General features: G+C 30.3%; 1 protein-coding gene across 1 annotated transcript in view; it reads left to right on the top strand.

The window, feature by feature from the left end:
- The window catches only part of SI (sucrase-isomaltase), an 88,264-nt gene that overhangs the window by 10,904 nt on the left and 58,094 nt on the right, over window positions 1–19,266 (top strand). Inside the window, exons 7-15 of the mRNA XM_077752234.1 lie at window positions 1,399–1,498; window positions 2,446–2,558; window positions 5,311–5,436; window positions 6,017–6,148; window positions 6,236–6,355; window positions 8,122–8,235; window positions 13,716–13,800; window positions 14,964–15,081; window positions 16,433–16,604. Of these exons, the coding sequence (XP_077608360.1) occupies window positions 1,399–1,498; window positions 2,446–2,558; window positions 5,311–5,436; window positions 6,017–6,148; window positions 6,236–6,355; window positions 8,122–8,235; window positions 13,716–13,800; window positions 14,964–15,081; window positions 16,433–16,604 (1,080 nt within the window). The remainder of the gene's footprint in view (window positions 1–1,398; window positions 1,499–2,445; window positions 2,559–5,310; window positions 5,437–6,016; window positions 6,149–6,235; window positions 6,356–8,121; window positions 8,236–13,715; window positions 13,801–14,963; window positions 15,082–16,432; window positions 16,605–19,266) is intronic.

Here is a 19,266-nt window from a genome sequence, read left to right as displayed (position 1 = left end):
TTGATTTTTATATTCTAAATTTACCTTTTTAGTCATTCTTATGCTTAATCTTATGCATGGCTACTCGTTGAGCTAGAATAATTCTAAACACCGTGTTCTATATCACTTTGTATGATATGGAACCTCAAGTTGCAGTATTAAAAAGGGAACCAACTCCCTGTACAAATATATAAATTTATAGAAGATTATCATATGTTATGGAAGGGGAAGAAACAGACATAGATGTACAATATGATGTCTAATAGATAGGCATATCTGCCTTATCATTATACAGTAAGTCACTGAGAGTTAAATTGAACTTTAAACTCATATGAAATTCTTCCAAACTTCCCCATGCAAAATTAGTCTTCACTACAGGTTAGTATTTGTGTATATATTTATCTATACTTCTAAGATGAGATTCTTTAGGACAAAGGCCATATCATTAAAAAACTATTTCTTAGGGCCACCTGGGTGGCTCAGTTGGTTAAATGTCTGACTTCAGCTCAGGTCATGATTTCACAGCTTGTGTGTTCAAGCCCCACGTTGGGCTCTGTGCTGATAGCTCAGAGCCTGGAGCCTGCTTTGGATTCTGTGTCTCCCTCTCTCTCTGCCCCTTCCCTTCTCACACTCTGTCTCACTTTCTCAAAAAATAAATAAACATTAAAAAATTAAGGAAAATGTTTTTAATTGATTCATGATTGCTTTGAGTCAATTGTTAGTGATTTTTAAAATGCCAATGCTATTTAATTCCCCAAAATGAATAAATGATTGTTGCCTTAAAGAGTCTCATTTGGTACAGAACTACTACTAATAAAGAGTCTACCATTCTTTTTTTTATAGACTAATTATCTTAATGAACACCAAATAAACACTAGGCTAAGAACTTCATAGCTATTTTCCATTCATTCTTTTTTTGGAAACTCCATATCCAATCATCTAGGAATATTTTTTTCTTTTGCCTTAGAAGTGTGTTTCCAATTGTTCTCAGCTATTTCATGTACTCATGAGCTCTTAGCAAATGTACTGCAGAAGTTCTATGAGTTTGGACGTCATCTTGGAATTCCCTTCAGTTAGTGCTTTGGGCATTAGTGGGCCATAATGAATAAAAGTGCCATTTTCTTATCATGAGTAGCATATTAAAACTTAATCAGATAAAACATAAAGGAAAGTTAAGTAATCTAGTCATAGTATAATGAATATATCATGTTATATATTTTATATAGTAACATTAATAATCAAAATAGGTTAATTTTTTTGCCAGTGTTTCATATGGTATGTATAGTAGAGAAAATTAGTATAGAGGTATGAAGATTAAGTTAGAGAAATGAATTGGAATTTATAAAGGCCATGTTAAATATATAATATTTTTTATTTTATATATACTTTAAAATTAATTTTCAACTTTTTGCCTTACAGAATAATAATAATTTGTATGGTCATCAAACATTTTTCATGTGCATTGAAGATACTACTGGAAAGTCATTTGGTGTTTTCTTAATGAACAGCAATGCAATGGGTAAGAGTAATTTATCTGGTAATATATTTAAATGAGATTTAACTTGAAATGTTTAAACTGTTCTCTTTATTCCAATCAAAGATATTATATGTCTGAGTAAACTCCATTGTTAATGATTTCGTATGTGAAATTATTACAGGCATAGTCTGTAATTAGTAAGACAATGGAATTTTACATATAAATGCGTTTATTTTGGGGAAAGTGTACTATATTGTGATACTCAGGCACTTTCTTAAGAGCCTTCAGAGCAACAGTGAAACACATCCATGAAAAGGAATATTCCCATTCCCTCAGCCTCACTTGTTAAGATAAGTTAACATACCAATACCACACAAAAAAGGAAGGTCTATGTAATATAGGGAGAGAAAGAAGGAAGATTGAGTTTTAATTTATCATAATTCAAGTAATATAGAATCTGTTTTTAAATGTTGTGACTAAAATACTAATATTTAACATATGAATCAGTGATAATAAAAGGTTACAGAATTCAACGATGTCCCAACAAGAATAGTATATTAAATGGTTACCCAGGCAATTATTGTCTCTGTAGAGAAAAAAAATTATAGTTTTCTTTCTTAGAAGTTAACATGTGAGGATATGATCTTTAAGAGAATATTCAATTAACATAACTAATTGAAATGCAATTTTAGAAAAAAATATTTTTGGGGTAAAAGGACAAATCCCTTGCTATGCAGTTTCCAGGAAGAGATTCTGCCAGCATCTGTAAAAGGAAACATCTGCGAGGTCCTACCATAAACTTTATAGATGGTGGTGTCCTACTTTTCTCCTATATTCTTCCTATCTACAGTACCTTATTTTACCTTAGTTATTTAAAAACAGTGCAAACATATATGGTTAATATGAAGTACTTTAAATAGATGCTGTGGTTATTTTATCACTGTATGTATTTTTATTAATTATATATGCTTCTCTAATTTAATTTGTAGAAATTTTCATCCAGCCTACTCCAATAGTAACTTACAGAGTTACTGGTGGAATTCTGGACTTTTACATCTTTCTAGGAGATACACCAGAACAAGTAGTTCAGCAGTATCAAGAGGTATGTTTTACATCTATTTTAATAAATTATTTTCTACCATACTTTTCTTTCAACTATCATGTCTAATCTAATTTAAGATATCTGCGGCCTCTTAGCTAAATATATTTTTAAATCTTACCATTTTTCAGGTATTAGTAGGTAGTTTTTGTCTTTCCTATACAGTGAAGCCTATGTATATTTAAATGTCTATATTTCTGATATCAAATTATTTCTTGGTTCTAGGTAGCTGAGTTCAGGAGTAGTTTTTTGGAAATGTTGCATATTAAATCTTTACTTATTCATGGCCTACTTTGGTGGGATAAAGCAGAGGGAAGTATCTTCTATTTAAGGCTGAGGATAGGCAAGGGTGTGTAGGTCATACACCGTTTTGATAAAAATCCTAGAGGTAAGTGAGTTATAAGGAAGACTAGTAAAACTTGCTGTTAATGCATAGAAGGTAAACCCCAGGAAAATTGTCTCTGATGCTCAGGCTTAGAATGGAAGATTTTGAAGCATAGTCTGAAGTCTTACATCTTCTGTCTAAGAAACTTTGCTTACCTGTTAAATAATGTCTTCATGTACCTAAGTCCAAGAAGAGTCTTAGAGAGATAAGGAATCCAGGGATACCCTAAGCCTACTTCTAAAATGTAATTCTCTATTTCTTCTATATAATTCTTTTATATAATTCTTCTCCTGTGACTGTTGGTACAGAGTTCCTGGTGTTATTATGGAAAAATAAATTATTTTTATTGGCATAAGATTTAGGGATTAAGCCTATTTTTAAAATCTTGTTTTATTGATGTAATCTTGTTTTATTGATGTATCTTTTGATATACAATTCCCATTTGCTAAAATGCTCTTAAAGGAGAAGTAATTACTATCAAAACTTTTCTTTAATTAGGATCCAAACATGTGATATGATAGTAGATAGAGTTTTACACAAATAATTTACAGTTTCTGATAATTCCCCAATTTCTATTGAGAAATAGGAACTTCAGAAAAGATACAGAATTTACAGTATAACACTAAATCATAATTACAGTGTTAGGCTGGCCTTTCTACAACTTTGCGTATAGTTACCACACCACCAAAACTGTGGATAGTATATTTTTGGAAAGAATTTGACATTGGATTTGTGAAATATCAGTTATTATTGTTGTCTATTACATGCTAAGTACAGTCTGTGGTCAGTAGTAAATGAGTTTGAGTTATGCATAACATATGAATGCTGCATACATATAATATGGTAGTGTGCTTGCTTAAATCATTTCATGAGTCATCTTCCAAAGTCTTGTATTTAAGCATTAAGATACAATAGTTGTGTAGAATGTAATACAGTAAATCACTGCAGCATTTAAATGAGGTTCAAGCTATGTAGAGAGTAGGCAAAAGAAACTTTATTGTTTGAAGAAAACCAAATTTTTTTCTGTATACACTAACTCTCTAGAGATCTCAATACATTAAAATTGAAAGCAACTTATTTGACTGGCCAAATAGTTTTAAAAACAATGTTTCTGTATAAAGTATAAGTAATATGTGAATTAATATCATATGTAATATTTTGTATACTTTTATGAAAAACTATGGCACATATGTGTATACTACACACACAAAGAAATTTCAATTATACGTCCAAATCTATAATGAAATTATGTGAAACATAAGATGTTTGTGAAATGAGCTAAAAAATGCTATTCTATTCAATTTTACACTATTTTACTTTTTAAAGTAATTTAATGTTTAAATTGAATAGAATACAATAACCCAATATTAGTAACTTAAAATTTGTTACATTGTAGTTTTTAGGCATACATGATAAGAAACCATGGGTTTATTACCTGGGTGGCTCAATCGGTTAAGCATCCGACTTTAGCTCAGGTCATGATCTCACGGTTCGTGGGTTCAAGCCCCCCATCGGGCTCTGTGCTGACAGCTAGCTCAGAGCCTGGAACCTGCTTCGGATTCTGTGTCTCCCTCTCTCTCTGACCCTTCCCTGCTCATGCTGTCTCTATCTCTATCTCAAAAATAAATAAAATATTTAAAAAAAAGAAAGAAACATGGAATATGTGTGTGTGTGTGCCTAAATAATAATAATAAAAAACTCATCATGCCAATATGGTTATTTGTCTTAATATAACCTAATACTCAATTTCAGTGAAAACAATTTACTATTACTTACACCTGTATTTCCATGTACAAAATCATGTCCTCTGTTGTGACAACACACACACTGATATTCTGTTGCTTGTGTGCACTGAGCTGTTTCAATATTTTGAAAATATTAATATTTCAAAGATGAGAAAAATGACAAAATATAAGGGAATAGAAATTGTATACTTTTAAACAGTTTTTTTTTTTTCTTACAAGAGGACCGTTCATTCATTCATCATTCATCCTGTTGCTACAAGAAGTAGCAGGGTGGTGGGACAGTTTTCTTTTTCTCTTACTTTTTTGATGCTATTTTTGTATTCTCTTCTTTAATTTTGCATGCCAGGCAAAGTATACTTTTGCAAATGCTACTTTCTTAAGAGCTAACTTTCCAACTTTTTAACAATATAAACTGGGATGAGTGACAAAGCATAAAGTTAAATGTTTTATAATAAAATTTTACCATAAAATCTAAGATGCATTTTAGAATCCAGGTAACACTAATTCTCTGTTCAAAATATGTAATTTACATTTAACAAATATTAGAGATAACTGAATAACAAACATGTTAATAATAATTTTAATGCTCTTCATTGAAATTAATCACATTTCCATTTACTTCAAGCTCATTGGACGACCAGCAATGCCAGCATACTGGAGTCTGGGATTCCAGCTGAGTCGCTGGAAATATAAGTCACTTGATGTAGTGAAAGAAGTGGTAAAAAGAAATCGGGATGCTGGCATACCATTTGTAAGTGGGATGAAGGGTGTGTGAGATTGTATACCAATTAAAATATTGTCACATAATAATAAATGTAAGAAATTGTCAGTATTACACATTATAATATACTATGTAATATGAATGTGGATTATTAAGAAGTGTGTTAATGATAAAGTATATTTTAAATCTATATACAAGGCCAGGTCTACTTGAAATTTTAAGAACTGAATATGACTCATACTAGAATACATGTTTAGCTGTGAACATAATATTCAGTTTGTTAAAATAGGTTATTTTTACAGCCTATATATTTCTTAATGTATTTTATGTAACATATAGGCTTTTTTTTCTATACAGTGATTCCCATATATAAAATATAGTACTTATCCAATGATCATCATGAAACAAATGTGAATAATAACTTAATGTTCTTATACTTTAGAATTAGAAAAGTTAGTTTATAAACAATTACATTGTTTTTAGTAAAATGGAAGAGATCTAAATTCATTTACTTTTTAATCATTACATTTATAAAGCATTGGACTTAAAGGGTGAAGTAATTAGAGTCCTTTCAGGACTATTTATTGAAATATACTCTACCACTTTTCAGGATACCCAGGTCACTGATATTGACTATATGGAAGCCAAGAAAGACTTTACTTATGACAAAGTTGCATTTAATGGGCTCCCTGCATTTGTTCAAGATTTGCATGACCATGGACAGAAATATGTCATCATCTTGGTAACGACATTATATATTAATATATTTTTAGTACTTACACATTTGTAACTTAATAGATTTTCTATAGTTTCTTCTTTCTATTATTAGGACCCTGCAATTTCCATAGAAAAGCTAAGCAATGGAGCAGCATATGAAACCTATGAGAGGGGAAATGCGAAAAAAGTATGGGTAAATGATTCAGATGGGACTACACCAATTATTGGCGAGGTAAATTGTTATATTCATTAAAATTGTGTTGCTTAGATTTTCTGTTGTGTAATGACAAAGCTTTTGTAAGTGTGTGTGTATGTGTGTGTGTGTGTGTGTGTGTGTGGGTCTGTGTTTTTCAAATCTGGACTTAGCATTTTAACTGTGTAAAGAAATTTTAGAGGAAATATTTCCATATTTCTATCTCTAAAACAGTTTTTGTAAGAAGGCATGATTTTCAGTGCTTTACACAATTAAAACAAAATGAGCAAAATATGATAATTTAGATTATTACAAAATTCTGATATTTTGATGTAAAATAAATACCTCTCTAAATTTTTTACTTTTTTTAATTGTGTTCTTTTTTGCTAGATACTAAATTTTATGATTTATATTTAATCCTCACAGTAAAATAAATAGATACCTATAATTAGAATTCTTACTTTATAGGTGAAAAAAGTGAATTTGGAAAAGGTATAGTAACTTTGCTAATGTTGCAGAGCTAATAAAGGACAGAATTATGAAACAGACTAGCTCCCAAATGCATAATTTTAAGCAGAACATATATTATTTTGGATAAAGCTTGGTACAACATATCAAAAACTGTAATGTCTACATACTCTAAATTGGTAATTCCATTTCTATAATTTATTCAAAGGAAATAAAGTAAGAGATACTGTCAGTTTATGAAGAAACAAGTATTATAGCTTTATTTACCATAATGAAGAATATACTAAGCATCACTTTTTATTGCATTCGTCAACATCAAAATTACTGGTGAAAGTCTTATTCAAATAATTATGAGCTTCATCAGGAAACAAAAACTGGATTTCTTTCTCATAATGCCTATTAATATCTCATAGAATATACTTTGTTAAACCTACTCCATTTACTACGAATAGATTGGATAGCCAATACTCATAATTTGGATATAAAACAATATTGTTTATTTCAGTTCATTTGAAATTGAATTTCTCTTGCCTATAATTATTTTAAGTAAATAGGTAATTTGAAGAAGCATAAAGAGACAGCATAATATGTATAGTGTTTAATAGCCTGAAGTCAGATATGTGATTGCTGTGTTTGAATTCTTTCTGTGCCACTTATTAGCGGTGTGATCTTGAAAAAATGTATTTAGCTTCTCCGTTTGTCATTTCTCTCATCTGTAAAGTGGGTTTAATTATAGTGACTAACTCATCTGTAAAGTAGTGATTAAAAAAAATTCCTCTCTTCTATAGTTCTAGTGAAGACCAAATCAGCTAGTAATTATAAAAATGTTTGGAACATTACCCAGCACCTAACAAATATCACATTCTCATTAAATAAATAATAAATATACAAGGAGATTTTTTGCTTGAATTTCTTGGAAGCAAATGCCTTTAGAAATTAAATGTTGTGCTTTTTTTTTAATCAGACAATAAATATATTGTATGGGTTTTATTTGTTTTTAACTTAACCTATTAGGATGCTAAGAAATAAACTTAGTTGCAGTCAAAATAGCATCTTCATCCCATGTTCTTATATTTTTGCCTTCCTAAATGCCTTATGCTCTCTCTCTCTCTACTCTACTCTCATTGCATGCACTTTATTTTATATTTTAAAATGAATTTTAAAATAGGCCTAAGATTATATACATATAGGTGGTGCATGGATCACATAAACTTAAAGAAATACAGTATTATATAGCTTTAATACTTTTTTACTACTCTTATCTACTCAATAATTTTGAATTATCATTTATTTATTTTCCATTTATATATATATATATGAATGATTTATTCTTTTAGGTATGGCCAGGATTAACAGTATTCCCTGATTTTACTAATCCAAACTGCATCGATTGGTGGACAGATGAATGCAGCATTTTCCATCAAGAAGTGAAATATGATGGACTTTGGATTGTAAGTAGCTATTTTAAACCACTAATTTTGGACAATTAACATAGAATTATTTTTCTATAAAACAATTATTATGTTGACAAGGTGAATTTTATAATATCAGTTGGACATAAAATTTAAAATGTTTATAATAGTTTTCCAGAATGTATAAATTCATACCTGTCATGTTCATGATTTAGAAAAGATTTAGTTGTAAAAACTAAAAATTGAGAGTTTTCTTCTTCAGTGATACACTTTATAGAATAAATTTCATTTCTGTCAGTAAGGTGCCATATTTTTATGACTAATAATTTATGTTTGAAAAAAGTTAACAAGAAATAAGTAGTGCAATCCTGAAAACATTTGTTATAATCTACAGCATTGTAGCACTGTGGATACATAATAACAAATAAGCACTCATCCTTTAAAAACTGTATTTTTAAAAAAAATATTTTATTTATTTTTGAGAGAGAGATAGAGACAGCATGAGCACGGGAGAGTCAGAGAGAGAGGGAGACACAGAATCCAAAACAGGCTCCAGGCTCTGAGCTAGCTGTCAGCACATAGCCCAATGCGGGGCTCGAACCCACGAACTGTGAGATCATGACCTGAGCTGAAGTCGGACGCTTAACCGACTGAGCCGCCCAGGTGACCCTGTATTTTTTTTTTTAAAAAGCGTATTTATTTATTTTGAGAGAGACAGAGTGAGAGCACATGTACGCATGTGCACGCACATGCAAGTGGTGGAGGGGCAAAGAGAGAGGGATGAGAGGATCCAAAAAGACTCTGTACCATCAGCACAGAGCCCTACATGGAGCTCAGACTCAGGAACCATGAGATCATGACCTGAGTTGAAATCAAGAGTTGGACACTCAATCAACTGAGCCACCCGGACAACCCTAGAAGCCTTCTTTTTAGTAATTTATGGAATAGAACGCATCAAAATTGAAATAGGTGAAGTGTTTTATCTCAAGATAAACAACAACAGAAACAACAAATATCCTAGATTATTGGTAAACCCATTAAAGAAAAATGATAATGTTTGAAAATTTCTTTGGATAAAGTTTTGTGTCTGTAGCTATTGATTACTTGTTTCTGGGTTTACCAGTTAAAATGATACTGGATGAGAACCAGTTGATTTAGTGTCTCTTGTTATGGAAACTGAAACCACATTTGGTGAATGAAACTACTTGGTGGTCCCAGAATACTGTTTCAGGAAAAAAAAAATTCTAACAAACGTGAATACAGAGGAACATCAGGGACTTTGTTCAAAGTTATTACAATTGCACAGAATTTTGGAAGGAGATAAAGGATGTCTTAGAGATAGCTATTCTTTTCTTTGTCTCTTGAGTTGCACACTAGCTCTGCTTTTGTGAAATGCTCATTATTCATTCAGAGATTATTTATTTAATCAATTACTTAGATAAGTGTATATTTTGCACCATCAATATATCAGATTATGTTGTGGAGAATACAAAGAGGAAAATTAATGTTTTTAGCTAACAACATGAACCTGAGTTAGAGGTTAGCATACTCTTCAGGATTCTCATGATGAATAGATTGAAGATGGAGAGGCTTTAGGTACTGGACACAAAATTAGTGAGGTCACAATAATACCTAGTAGCCAATGGAAATAACAAAAAATTTGCACTCCATTCTTGGTTTTGTTTTTAATTCCACCTTCAATTTCTTAAAGTTAAAATTTCTGGTTTTTTGTTTGTGCTAAAAAATAATTTGAATCCATTAGAGCACAGTTACAGTATAACTGACAATTTAGGAATAGTGAAAGAGAATCTGACTGTGCTGTAGAAAGAGAATACTTCACTTATATCTATGAAGACAAATACAGTACCTGATATAACTCCAAAGAGAGGGAGGGATGAGAGAAGGAGAAGCATCTGAGAAAGGTAGTGCTGTTCTCATAGTAATACATAAGCATTTGACTAAGCTTTAAAAACAAAACAAAACACATAATAATCAGTACGTATTTAAAGCTCACGAAACATCACTAAGTTAATTTATATGATGCATAAGCTGTAGTTATTCTGCTTCCAGCTTTTGCTTGAATAATTCAAATCTTACTGATAAAATTCTGTCCTAAATTTTTTCACTTTCTTCAGAATGCTCTGATGTAATGAATACACAGTAAAATGAAGTATTCTTATTTAACTGAAAACCTTTTTTTGTCAAATTTAAAAATAGTGTCATAATTTCCTAGATTTCAAATTTAAATGCCATGCTAATGTTTTTTTAATTTTAATTTAAAATTTTAAAATCACTTTGGAAAATGACGTGAGCTTAATTTTCATTGAAAAATAGATTTTTGTATATAGACATAAAATATACTTGAATTATCTCTTTTTTTGCAGTACTAATACTTGAGAAATAAAAGCCTAAAGCATTTGGTATAATAAAGACTGAAGCTGTGATTTCAAAATAAATGTACCCAGTCAGAGTTTTTAAATTTCAAGGCTCACTTCCACTTTTCCTGAATAAATATATATATTGTTGTGATCATGTGGTTACTGTGATTTCATTCTTAGAAATCTAGTAAGCAGAATTTTTCTATAAATAAGCTCAACAATTTAATACATAGTTCTAGGAAACTTAAAATTCAGTGAGAAGATATATCCAAATATATTCATGTATCCAGTTAACTAAGGGCTTATTTGGTTATATTCTTTCTACATTTTATAGGATTCTTCTAATCACTGAATTAAGTTTCAGAATTCTTTGAAAAATTGTTCTATTTTTATTTAGATTTGGTTTAAATATGATGTGATGAAATTATGAAATGCCAACAGATTTTTTTAAATGTTTTAATTTAAAAAGTTGCCAAACGTTTACACACAATTTTCAATGGATTTTAAAGAAAAGAAACTTCAGAAACTTCTCTAAAAATGGTGTTGACAATTTCTAGGGATAATCATTACTCGATTTGGGATGATTTGAATGATACTTGAATATCTGTAGGTGTACTTATTACATAACAATTCACTGAGGCCTTTGCCTCGCAGCTTCCACTACTTTGCGTCTGCTGGTTGTAATAGTAAAAATACTAATTGAGTTAATTTTTTCATGATATTAAATACATGTAGAATCATTTAAATAATTTGTATAAGTTAGAGTAAAATACTTTCAGAATTTTCAAAGTGTAAATTTGCAAATACATTAAAAGAGATAAAGGGATACAAATAAATTCTATTACATTATGTATAGTATGTATACATATATGTATACATATATACATATAAACACATATATAGATATACATATATGTGTATACATGTATACATCTTGCCAAGTAGACAGGATATTTTAAAAATAGGTCATCAAATAGCAAATATTATGTTTATATAAAATATAGTTACAATCATGTAAAAGTATTTAGTTTTTTTTCTTTAGTAGGTTAATACATTTAACTTCTTGAGTACACAAGACTCTTTTCCCTTATATTGTGAACTGGTGAAATCAAACATTTGATTTAATCTTGTTTACATGGTTGTATGATAAAACAAACATTTTATTTTATTTTAGTTTTTATTTAAACTCCAGTTAGTTAAAATACAGTATAATATTAATGATTAAACACATACTTTTGATTATTTCATGTGAAATAAATTAATTTCTCTTTAAAATTATGTTTATTCTTAAATTACATAAATCATGTCTTTTTTGAGTGAATACTGGAAGATCTTGTGAATTTTATTGCAAATTTAAAAGTACATATTCAAATAAAATAACATAAATTTCATAGTTAAATGTTTTGCCTTATATTTTCTCAAAAATTATTCATAAAAGATGCTAAATAGTTTAGAAAAAGGGTCTTAAAATTTAAAGTTATGCAACTCAGTTCCCAATTATGAATTTCAGCAGTTGAAAATTGTTTTTAAATTTAATTTAATTAGTGGATTCATGAAGAAAAAGTACTTAGGTCCACCTAAAATTATTGGCTGTGTAACTATAGTCTATTTTTGTGTTGATTTTACTGGACATGGGAAAACAAAATTGAATATAATATTCCACGTAATTTCAATAAAATAACCCTAATACTGTAGTATAACTACATCATTTTTCTTCTTTGTGGCTATTAAGAAAATATTTGTTTGGGTGGCAGTGCCTGTGTGGCTCAGTCAGTTAAGCGTCCAGTTTCAACCCCCCTCTTGATCTCACGACTTAGTTCCATTTGTTAGTTCAAGCCCCACATCAGGCTCTGTGATGACAGCTCAGAGCCTGGAGCCTGCTTCAGATTCTGTGTCTCCCTTTGTCTCTGCCTCTCTCCCACTTGTGTTCTATCTCTCTGTCTCTTTCAAAAAAATAAGCATTTAAAACTTTTTAGAAGAAAATATTTGATAAATGAAAACATTTACCTTTTAATGATGAGAAATTTATTTTGCAACTTTAATTTTTCATATTGATTCCAGCTGGGCATTATGTGGATGGGGGAAAGAAAGAGTAATAAAGAAAATTTATTTTTTCTGAAGAAAAACAAAATTAACAAGGGATTTGACCTAGTGTGAAATCTTAGTGAGAGCAGAAACTGCATATTAAAGACATGTGGGAAATAAGTTTCACAAATGTGTATAATCGAACAGTACAATTAGCATAGAAGGAAAAAGAAATACATTATTTTTTGAGCATATGTAGTGTGACATGTAATTTTATATACATTACCTTTTTAGTTCAAAGGCTTTATTTTTTTTCTAACATCTTATTTATTTCTAGGAAAGAGAGAGAGACAGTGTGAGCAGGGGAGGGTCAGAGAGAGAGGGAGTCACAGACTCTGAAACAGGCTCCAGGCTCTGAGCTGGCAGTCAGCACAGAGCCCGACGCGGGGCTCGAACCCACGAACCGCGAGATCATGACCTAAGCGAAAGTCGGACGCTTAACCGACTAAGCCACCCAGGCGCCCCATCAAAGGCTTTATTTTTTTTAAAGTCATGCTCACAGAACTAGTATGTGGCAATTTCGGGGCTTGGGTTTACATGGCAAAAATCTATAAACACATATGCAAAATTCTGCCTCCAAGAGATGTTTAGGTCACTGGTTCTTATAATGTGGTCCAGCTGCCCTAGGGTTCCCTGAGACTGTTCCATGAATTCAGTAAGGTTCATAACTATTTTCATTTCATGCTAAAATGCTATTTACCTATTTTCACTTTCGTTCTCTCATGAGAGTGTAGGAATGAAGGACTCTGCAAAAGATGCTGTGCCTCACGGCCAGCAATGCTCATCATAGAAACTTGATAAATGTCAGCTAAAATGAGCAAAGGATGGTAGATAAATGAATGTGCTAGAAGTGTGGTGCAATGGTGGACTCACAGTGAGAAAATCCATACAACTGCTTAGAATAATGACAGTAGCTTAATGCTTATAATGTTATTAATGTTTTGTAATTAAAACTAGGCCAATTAGATACATTTTGGTTATATACAATGCCTGCATCTCATCTAAGATACTTGTTACTACTTAAAATCTGCTATTCTTTATGTTATATCCATCTAGGACATGAATGAAGTTTCCAGCTTTATTCAAGGTTCAAAAAAAGGATGCAATGACAATAAACTGAATTATCCACCATTTACTCCTGGTAAATTTTATTTGGTTATTTACTTACCATTAATTAAGATATTTTCCTAGGAAACTCTAGCATATATATTTAGATCACAAACCTTGATACAATTTTGAGTCCCTGAAATCAGTGTATTTTTGTTTGTTTTTGTTTTTCTTTGGGGCTAAAATTTTTATGCTTAAGAAGAGAAGAATGATTTTAAATTTTGGCAAGGCTCATTGATTTATCTTTATCATGATACACTGTCCATGATCAAATAATTATTAAAAACACACAAAATTTGTTTGAAATAATAATTTAAATGATCACATTCTTTTTTTTTTTTCTTAAATATTTATTTCTAGGAGAGAGAGAGAGAGAGAGAGAGAGACAGCGTGAGCAGGGGAGGGTCAGAGAGAGAGGGAGTCACAGACTGAAACAGGCTCCAGGCTCTGAGCTGGCAGTGAGCACAGAGCCCGACGTGGGGCTCGAACCCACGAACCGCGAGATCATGACCTAAGCGAAAGTCGGACGCTTAACCGACTAAGCCACCCAGGCGCCCCATAAATGATCACATTCTTTTCATAACCATGCTGTGTGTGATTCTGTGCAGTTTTAGAATGAACCTAATGTGACTAGTTACATGTCACATATTTTAAAAAAATTTTTTCACCATTAAAAGGGGGTAAAAATATAAGCAAGGAAAGATTTGCTCTTAGGGGAGAAGAGATAGCAATAAGTACATCTGAAGAAAGATGACAATAATTATGGTGCCACATAAGCCTGCCAATTGAAGCACAATAAAAAATAGAAAAGCTGGGATTTGAATGGTTTGTAATTGTGTAAAAGAAGTATATATATGTAAAATTTAATTATATCTGAATAAACCAACCTGTAAATCTTTAAAAGGGTATATATTTGTGTGATGTNTTTTGTATATATTATATTATATATATATAATTTCTAAAAATTTATTTAATACTGAACTTTGGAAGCAGAATATTTATTAATGTTTAAGTGCAAATCTTAAAGTTAATCAACCAGAATTAGAAGGTGGGAACCCAATTAAAATTTAGTTTAAATTGTCTTTCATTTCCTTTTTAAAACTAAGTATGGTATTACATAGCACATGATTTAAGGATTGTGAAGTTTAAAATGGAAACTATCTCTTAAAAAACATTTCTGATATATTTTTTTCTAAGATATTCTTGACAAACTCATGTATTCCAAAACAATTTGCATGGATGCTATGCAGACCTGGGGGAAGCATTATGATGTTCACAGCCTCTATGGCTACAGCATGGCTATCGCCACAGAGAAGTAAGTGCAGCACTCAGAAACCTCTTTCATACCTATTGTCTAGAAAGATGTTATAATATATTAATGTAGTTGGAAAATAGCATGAGTATGGAAACAAAGAAAGAGTATTTTCGTGAAATCAGTACTTTTACTAATCCTCATGAATTTGGAACTTAGTTAATCAAGAACTGTGTGGTGTATGTATTTAGCTGTGGTTCCTTTTTAATTCATAGACTTAAATTACACTTTAAAATTTGATTCAGTTTGCTATCTGTGAATATAATCGTGTTCTAATTGTGAACTGTACAATTGGCCTGGGAAGTGGTGCTTCTAGAGCCGGTCTTTATTTTTCAAAATCATGGGTTTCAATTAAAATTGAGTTTTCTATGTAGTATCTTGCAAAGTAACTTTCTAATTCAGTGTGTTACTTGTATATAAAAAAGAAACAAGTTACCAAAAAAAATTAAAAAAATAAAAAGGAAGGGGACAATCTTCTCTATTGCCTACTCTTTTTCAAGCATTAGATAAGAAACTATAATGCAGTAGTCAGTAAAACCCAGATTCTGATCTCAATAAATTTTTAATCCTTTTCAGAGTAAAATAAATACAATCAAGTTTAAAGATATGCCTACATTTGTCTAGACCCAAAACATAACATGGTATCTCAACTCTTACACAGTATCTTCATAGTGTTTGCTTACTTCGTTTTTTAAACTCAGTAGAGCATTATATATTGAATTGTATAAAGAAATTCTAGAAACAAAAGGCAACAATATAGCTCAATATATAAAGATAGTAATATAGGAAAACCACCTAAAAATACCATTATATCTTTTTATCAAGATAGTCTGGATAATTATATATACTAAATCAAACTTTGTATCTTTTCCTGAATACTTCCTATGTACAGAAAAAAAGTTGTCCGTCATACTCAGGTACCAGTAATGGTGAGATGAATAATGCTAGTAGTTGTGTGTAGTAAACTTTTAGAAACAAACAAAATAAAATGCCTCTCAAATATGTAACTTTCATTCCAACATTACATGCTGATATTTGAAAATACAGACATTAATATGTCATTAGCATCATTGCACCTCAATAGTTGGTAGAGAGTTCAAGTTAGATTACTACATTTCATGTAAAAAAGAGATTTCAGTGAGTTTAAACCATATATTTCAAAAGCAAATGTTGAGTGGATACCAAAAGTATGCCTATTTAATTTGGTAAAGGAAATCAAAGTCTGATTGCCTTTCTCTGTTTGATTGGAATGTATTTAAGTAAATATTGATAGATGAATACAAAATTGGTATGAAAGATGGATAAAAATTTATTTAAAAATATATCTTATTAATTAAATTGATTTTATTTTTAGAGCCTTGGAGAAAGTTTTTCCTAATAAGAGAAGTTTCATTCTCACCCGGTCCACTTTTGCTGGCTCTGGACGCCATGCTGCACACTGGTTAGGAGACAACACTGCTTCGTGGGAGCAGATGGAGTGGTCTATCACAGGAATGCTAGAGTTCAATTTGTTTGGAATGCCATTGGTAAGCAATTTCATTCAGTGTCTTTTAGAAGGCCGTGAATTACTCTTAATTTTGTATTATGTAATCTTGATGATTTTCAGTAAGATGGTTAAAGGTATGTTACAGAAAAATTCAATTTTTATTTTCAGAGAATTTATGAGAAAAATAAGAATATGGATGATGTCTATAACAATCTAGCCATTAGAATGAGAAAATAGAACAAATAAAATTCAAGGAAATCAAAATAATACATGAAATAAATATCTATGTAAACAAACATAGGAAAAGCTCATATAAAATAAAGTCTCAGGTGAGATGATAGGGAAAAATTCAAATGTATTGATAATAAAGGTAAATGTCAGAAGTCTAAATATTTAAAATATTAGATTGTCAGTTTAGAATAAAAACCAATAAAGCTGTTTCCTGTATTTAAAAGAAAAAAATAAAAGATAAAAAATAAAGACAGAGATAAGTCTCAAATTTTAAAAGCAGAGAAAATTTATTTTAGGCAACTCTGGACGTAAAGAATCTGATTAGCTTCTATATCAAGTAAAAAATGTGTGCAGTGTTGATACTGAACATGAAAGAGGGTCACTACATAAAAAGTAATGTAAAATGTGCTAGGAAATTATAGTCAGTTACTTACCTTCTTTCATATGCATAAAACAAAAAGAAAACCAAAAACCAACCAATAACAATAAAAACCACACACACACACACACACACACACACACACACACTCATGAGTCTTGACTTGGAAAAATAAAAAGCACATTATAAAACGATTCATGAGTCAAAAAGCAAGCTGTATGGAAACAGAGTGGGGAATAAATCCTTAGAACTGAATGCTAGCAATTGTGCTTCATATCAAACCTGTAGGATGTCAACTAAATTTGTTTTAGAGGAAAACTTATAGCCTTTACTGCTTAGATTAAAAACAAAGAAAGGCTGAATATTAACAAGTAAAGTACATTACATAAGAAAATGGAAAAGCAAAGTAGAATAAACCTAAAACAAGAAGTAAGCAGTTAAAATAAGAGAAGGCATTAATGCAGTGAAAGCAAAGTTTCTATAGAAAAATTAACAAAATAAAATTACATAGGTGACTTTGGAAATTTGAATAAAATAGACCAGTTGTTGACAAGCTTTGCCTAAAAAAGAAAGAAATAAGCAATGTTACAATGTATTTTAAGATAAGGTGTTATTTATTACAGCAAGTAATTAATGCACAGTTACCAGGAGTAAATGTTAAAAGTAAATGGAGGAGGGTTTTAAGAAAATTTTAAATAACTAAATTAAATAAATGCCATGTTCATAGATAATAAAGTTAATTTATTAGAAATATGCATTCTCCCCAATATATTATCCAAATTCAGTGATATTCCAATTTAAACTATAAAGTAAAATTTGGGAACATAAAAATTATTTAAACTTCATGTGGAAGACAATGTAATTTAAAGAAGTAGAAAAAAGCACAAGGATTCAACCTATCCAATAAAACAGTAATATAGCACAATCCTGAACTCTGTATATTCAAAGAGAATAATGTGGCATAATAAGGGATAGGCTCATACATTAATTAAATACGTTAACTGATAACACTATCACTATAAAACAGTGAGGAAAGTATCAAATATTCATATGGATAGTTGATTATCCATTTAAAAAAATAAAATAAAATGGGTCCATGCCTCATAACATACACAAATATCAATCCCAGATAGATTAAAAACCTATGTGTGAAAAGTAAACTTTAAACATATTAGAAGAAAATAGGAGCATCTCTGTGATGTTAGGTTAAGGGGTATTATTTCCTAAATAGATCACAGAAGACACAAATAATAAAGAAACATAAATTTGACTACAGCAAAATAAACTTCTGTTCATTAAAAGACTATTTTAAAAGTTAAAATGACATTTTCAATTCATATAACCAATAAATGACTGATATTCAATTTAAACAACCTATAGTAGATTTGTAGAAGGTAAAACAATGGGAAAATTAGCAAAGGATGTAAACAGATAAATTTGTAGAAAGAGAGAACAATATGGGCTCAGTAAAAATATGAAAAAGTTCCCAACTTCCAGAGTAATCAGAGAAATACAAGTAAAAATTTTGGTGAGGTATACATATCATATGTATAGGCAGCAAAAATTAAAATTCTGAAAATAACAGGAATTGACAAGAAATAGAATGGAACAAATTTTTATTAACTGTGACTGTGCTTACTAATGGTTACAACCAATTTTGATTAAATAATGTGCATTTCCAATAAACCAGAGAAATAGGCAGGAAAATATTTATATATAAAAATATATATAATACCATTGAGTAAAGGTAAATATATATCATATATATATATTTCTTTTGTTCCATATAATAATATTCACAAAAACCTACGTATAAGTTTTATAGGAGCATTTTTCATAGTCATGAGATCCCATATGATAGAAAACTAAAGCCACATTAACATGAGTGAATCTTATAAGAATAATACCTTGAAAAAAAATGAAATGCAATGTCATTCATACATTATGCCATTTATATAAAGTTAATAAACATGCAAAACAGTACTATGTTTTGTTTATGTGTATTACATACTATTTAGAAAAAAAAGAAGTGGCTTGTACACATTTACATAAATCTAAACATACTAAATTAAGGATAGTATTTTTTCTTGGA

This window comes from Crocuta crocuta, unplaced genomic scaffold, assembly GCF_008692635.1.
Source record: "Crocuta crocuta isolate KB4526 unplaced genomic scaffold, BGI_CrCroc_1.0 scaffold21, whole genome shotgun sequence".
Taxonomy (NCBI): domain Eukaryota; kingdom Metazoa; phylum Chordata; class Mammalia; order Carnivora; family Hyaenidae; genus Crocuta; species Crocuta crocuta.
This window is presented reverse-complemented; position numbering and strand designations above follow the sequence as displayed.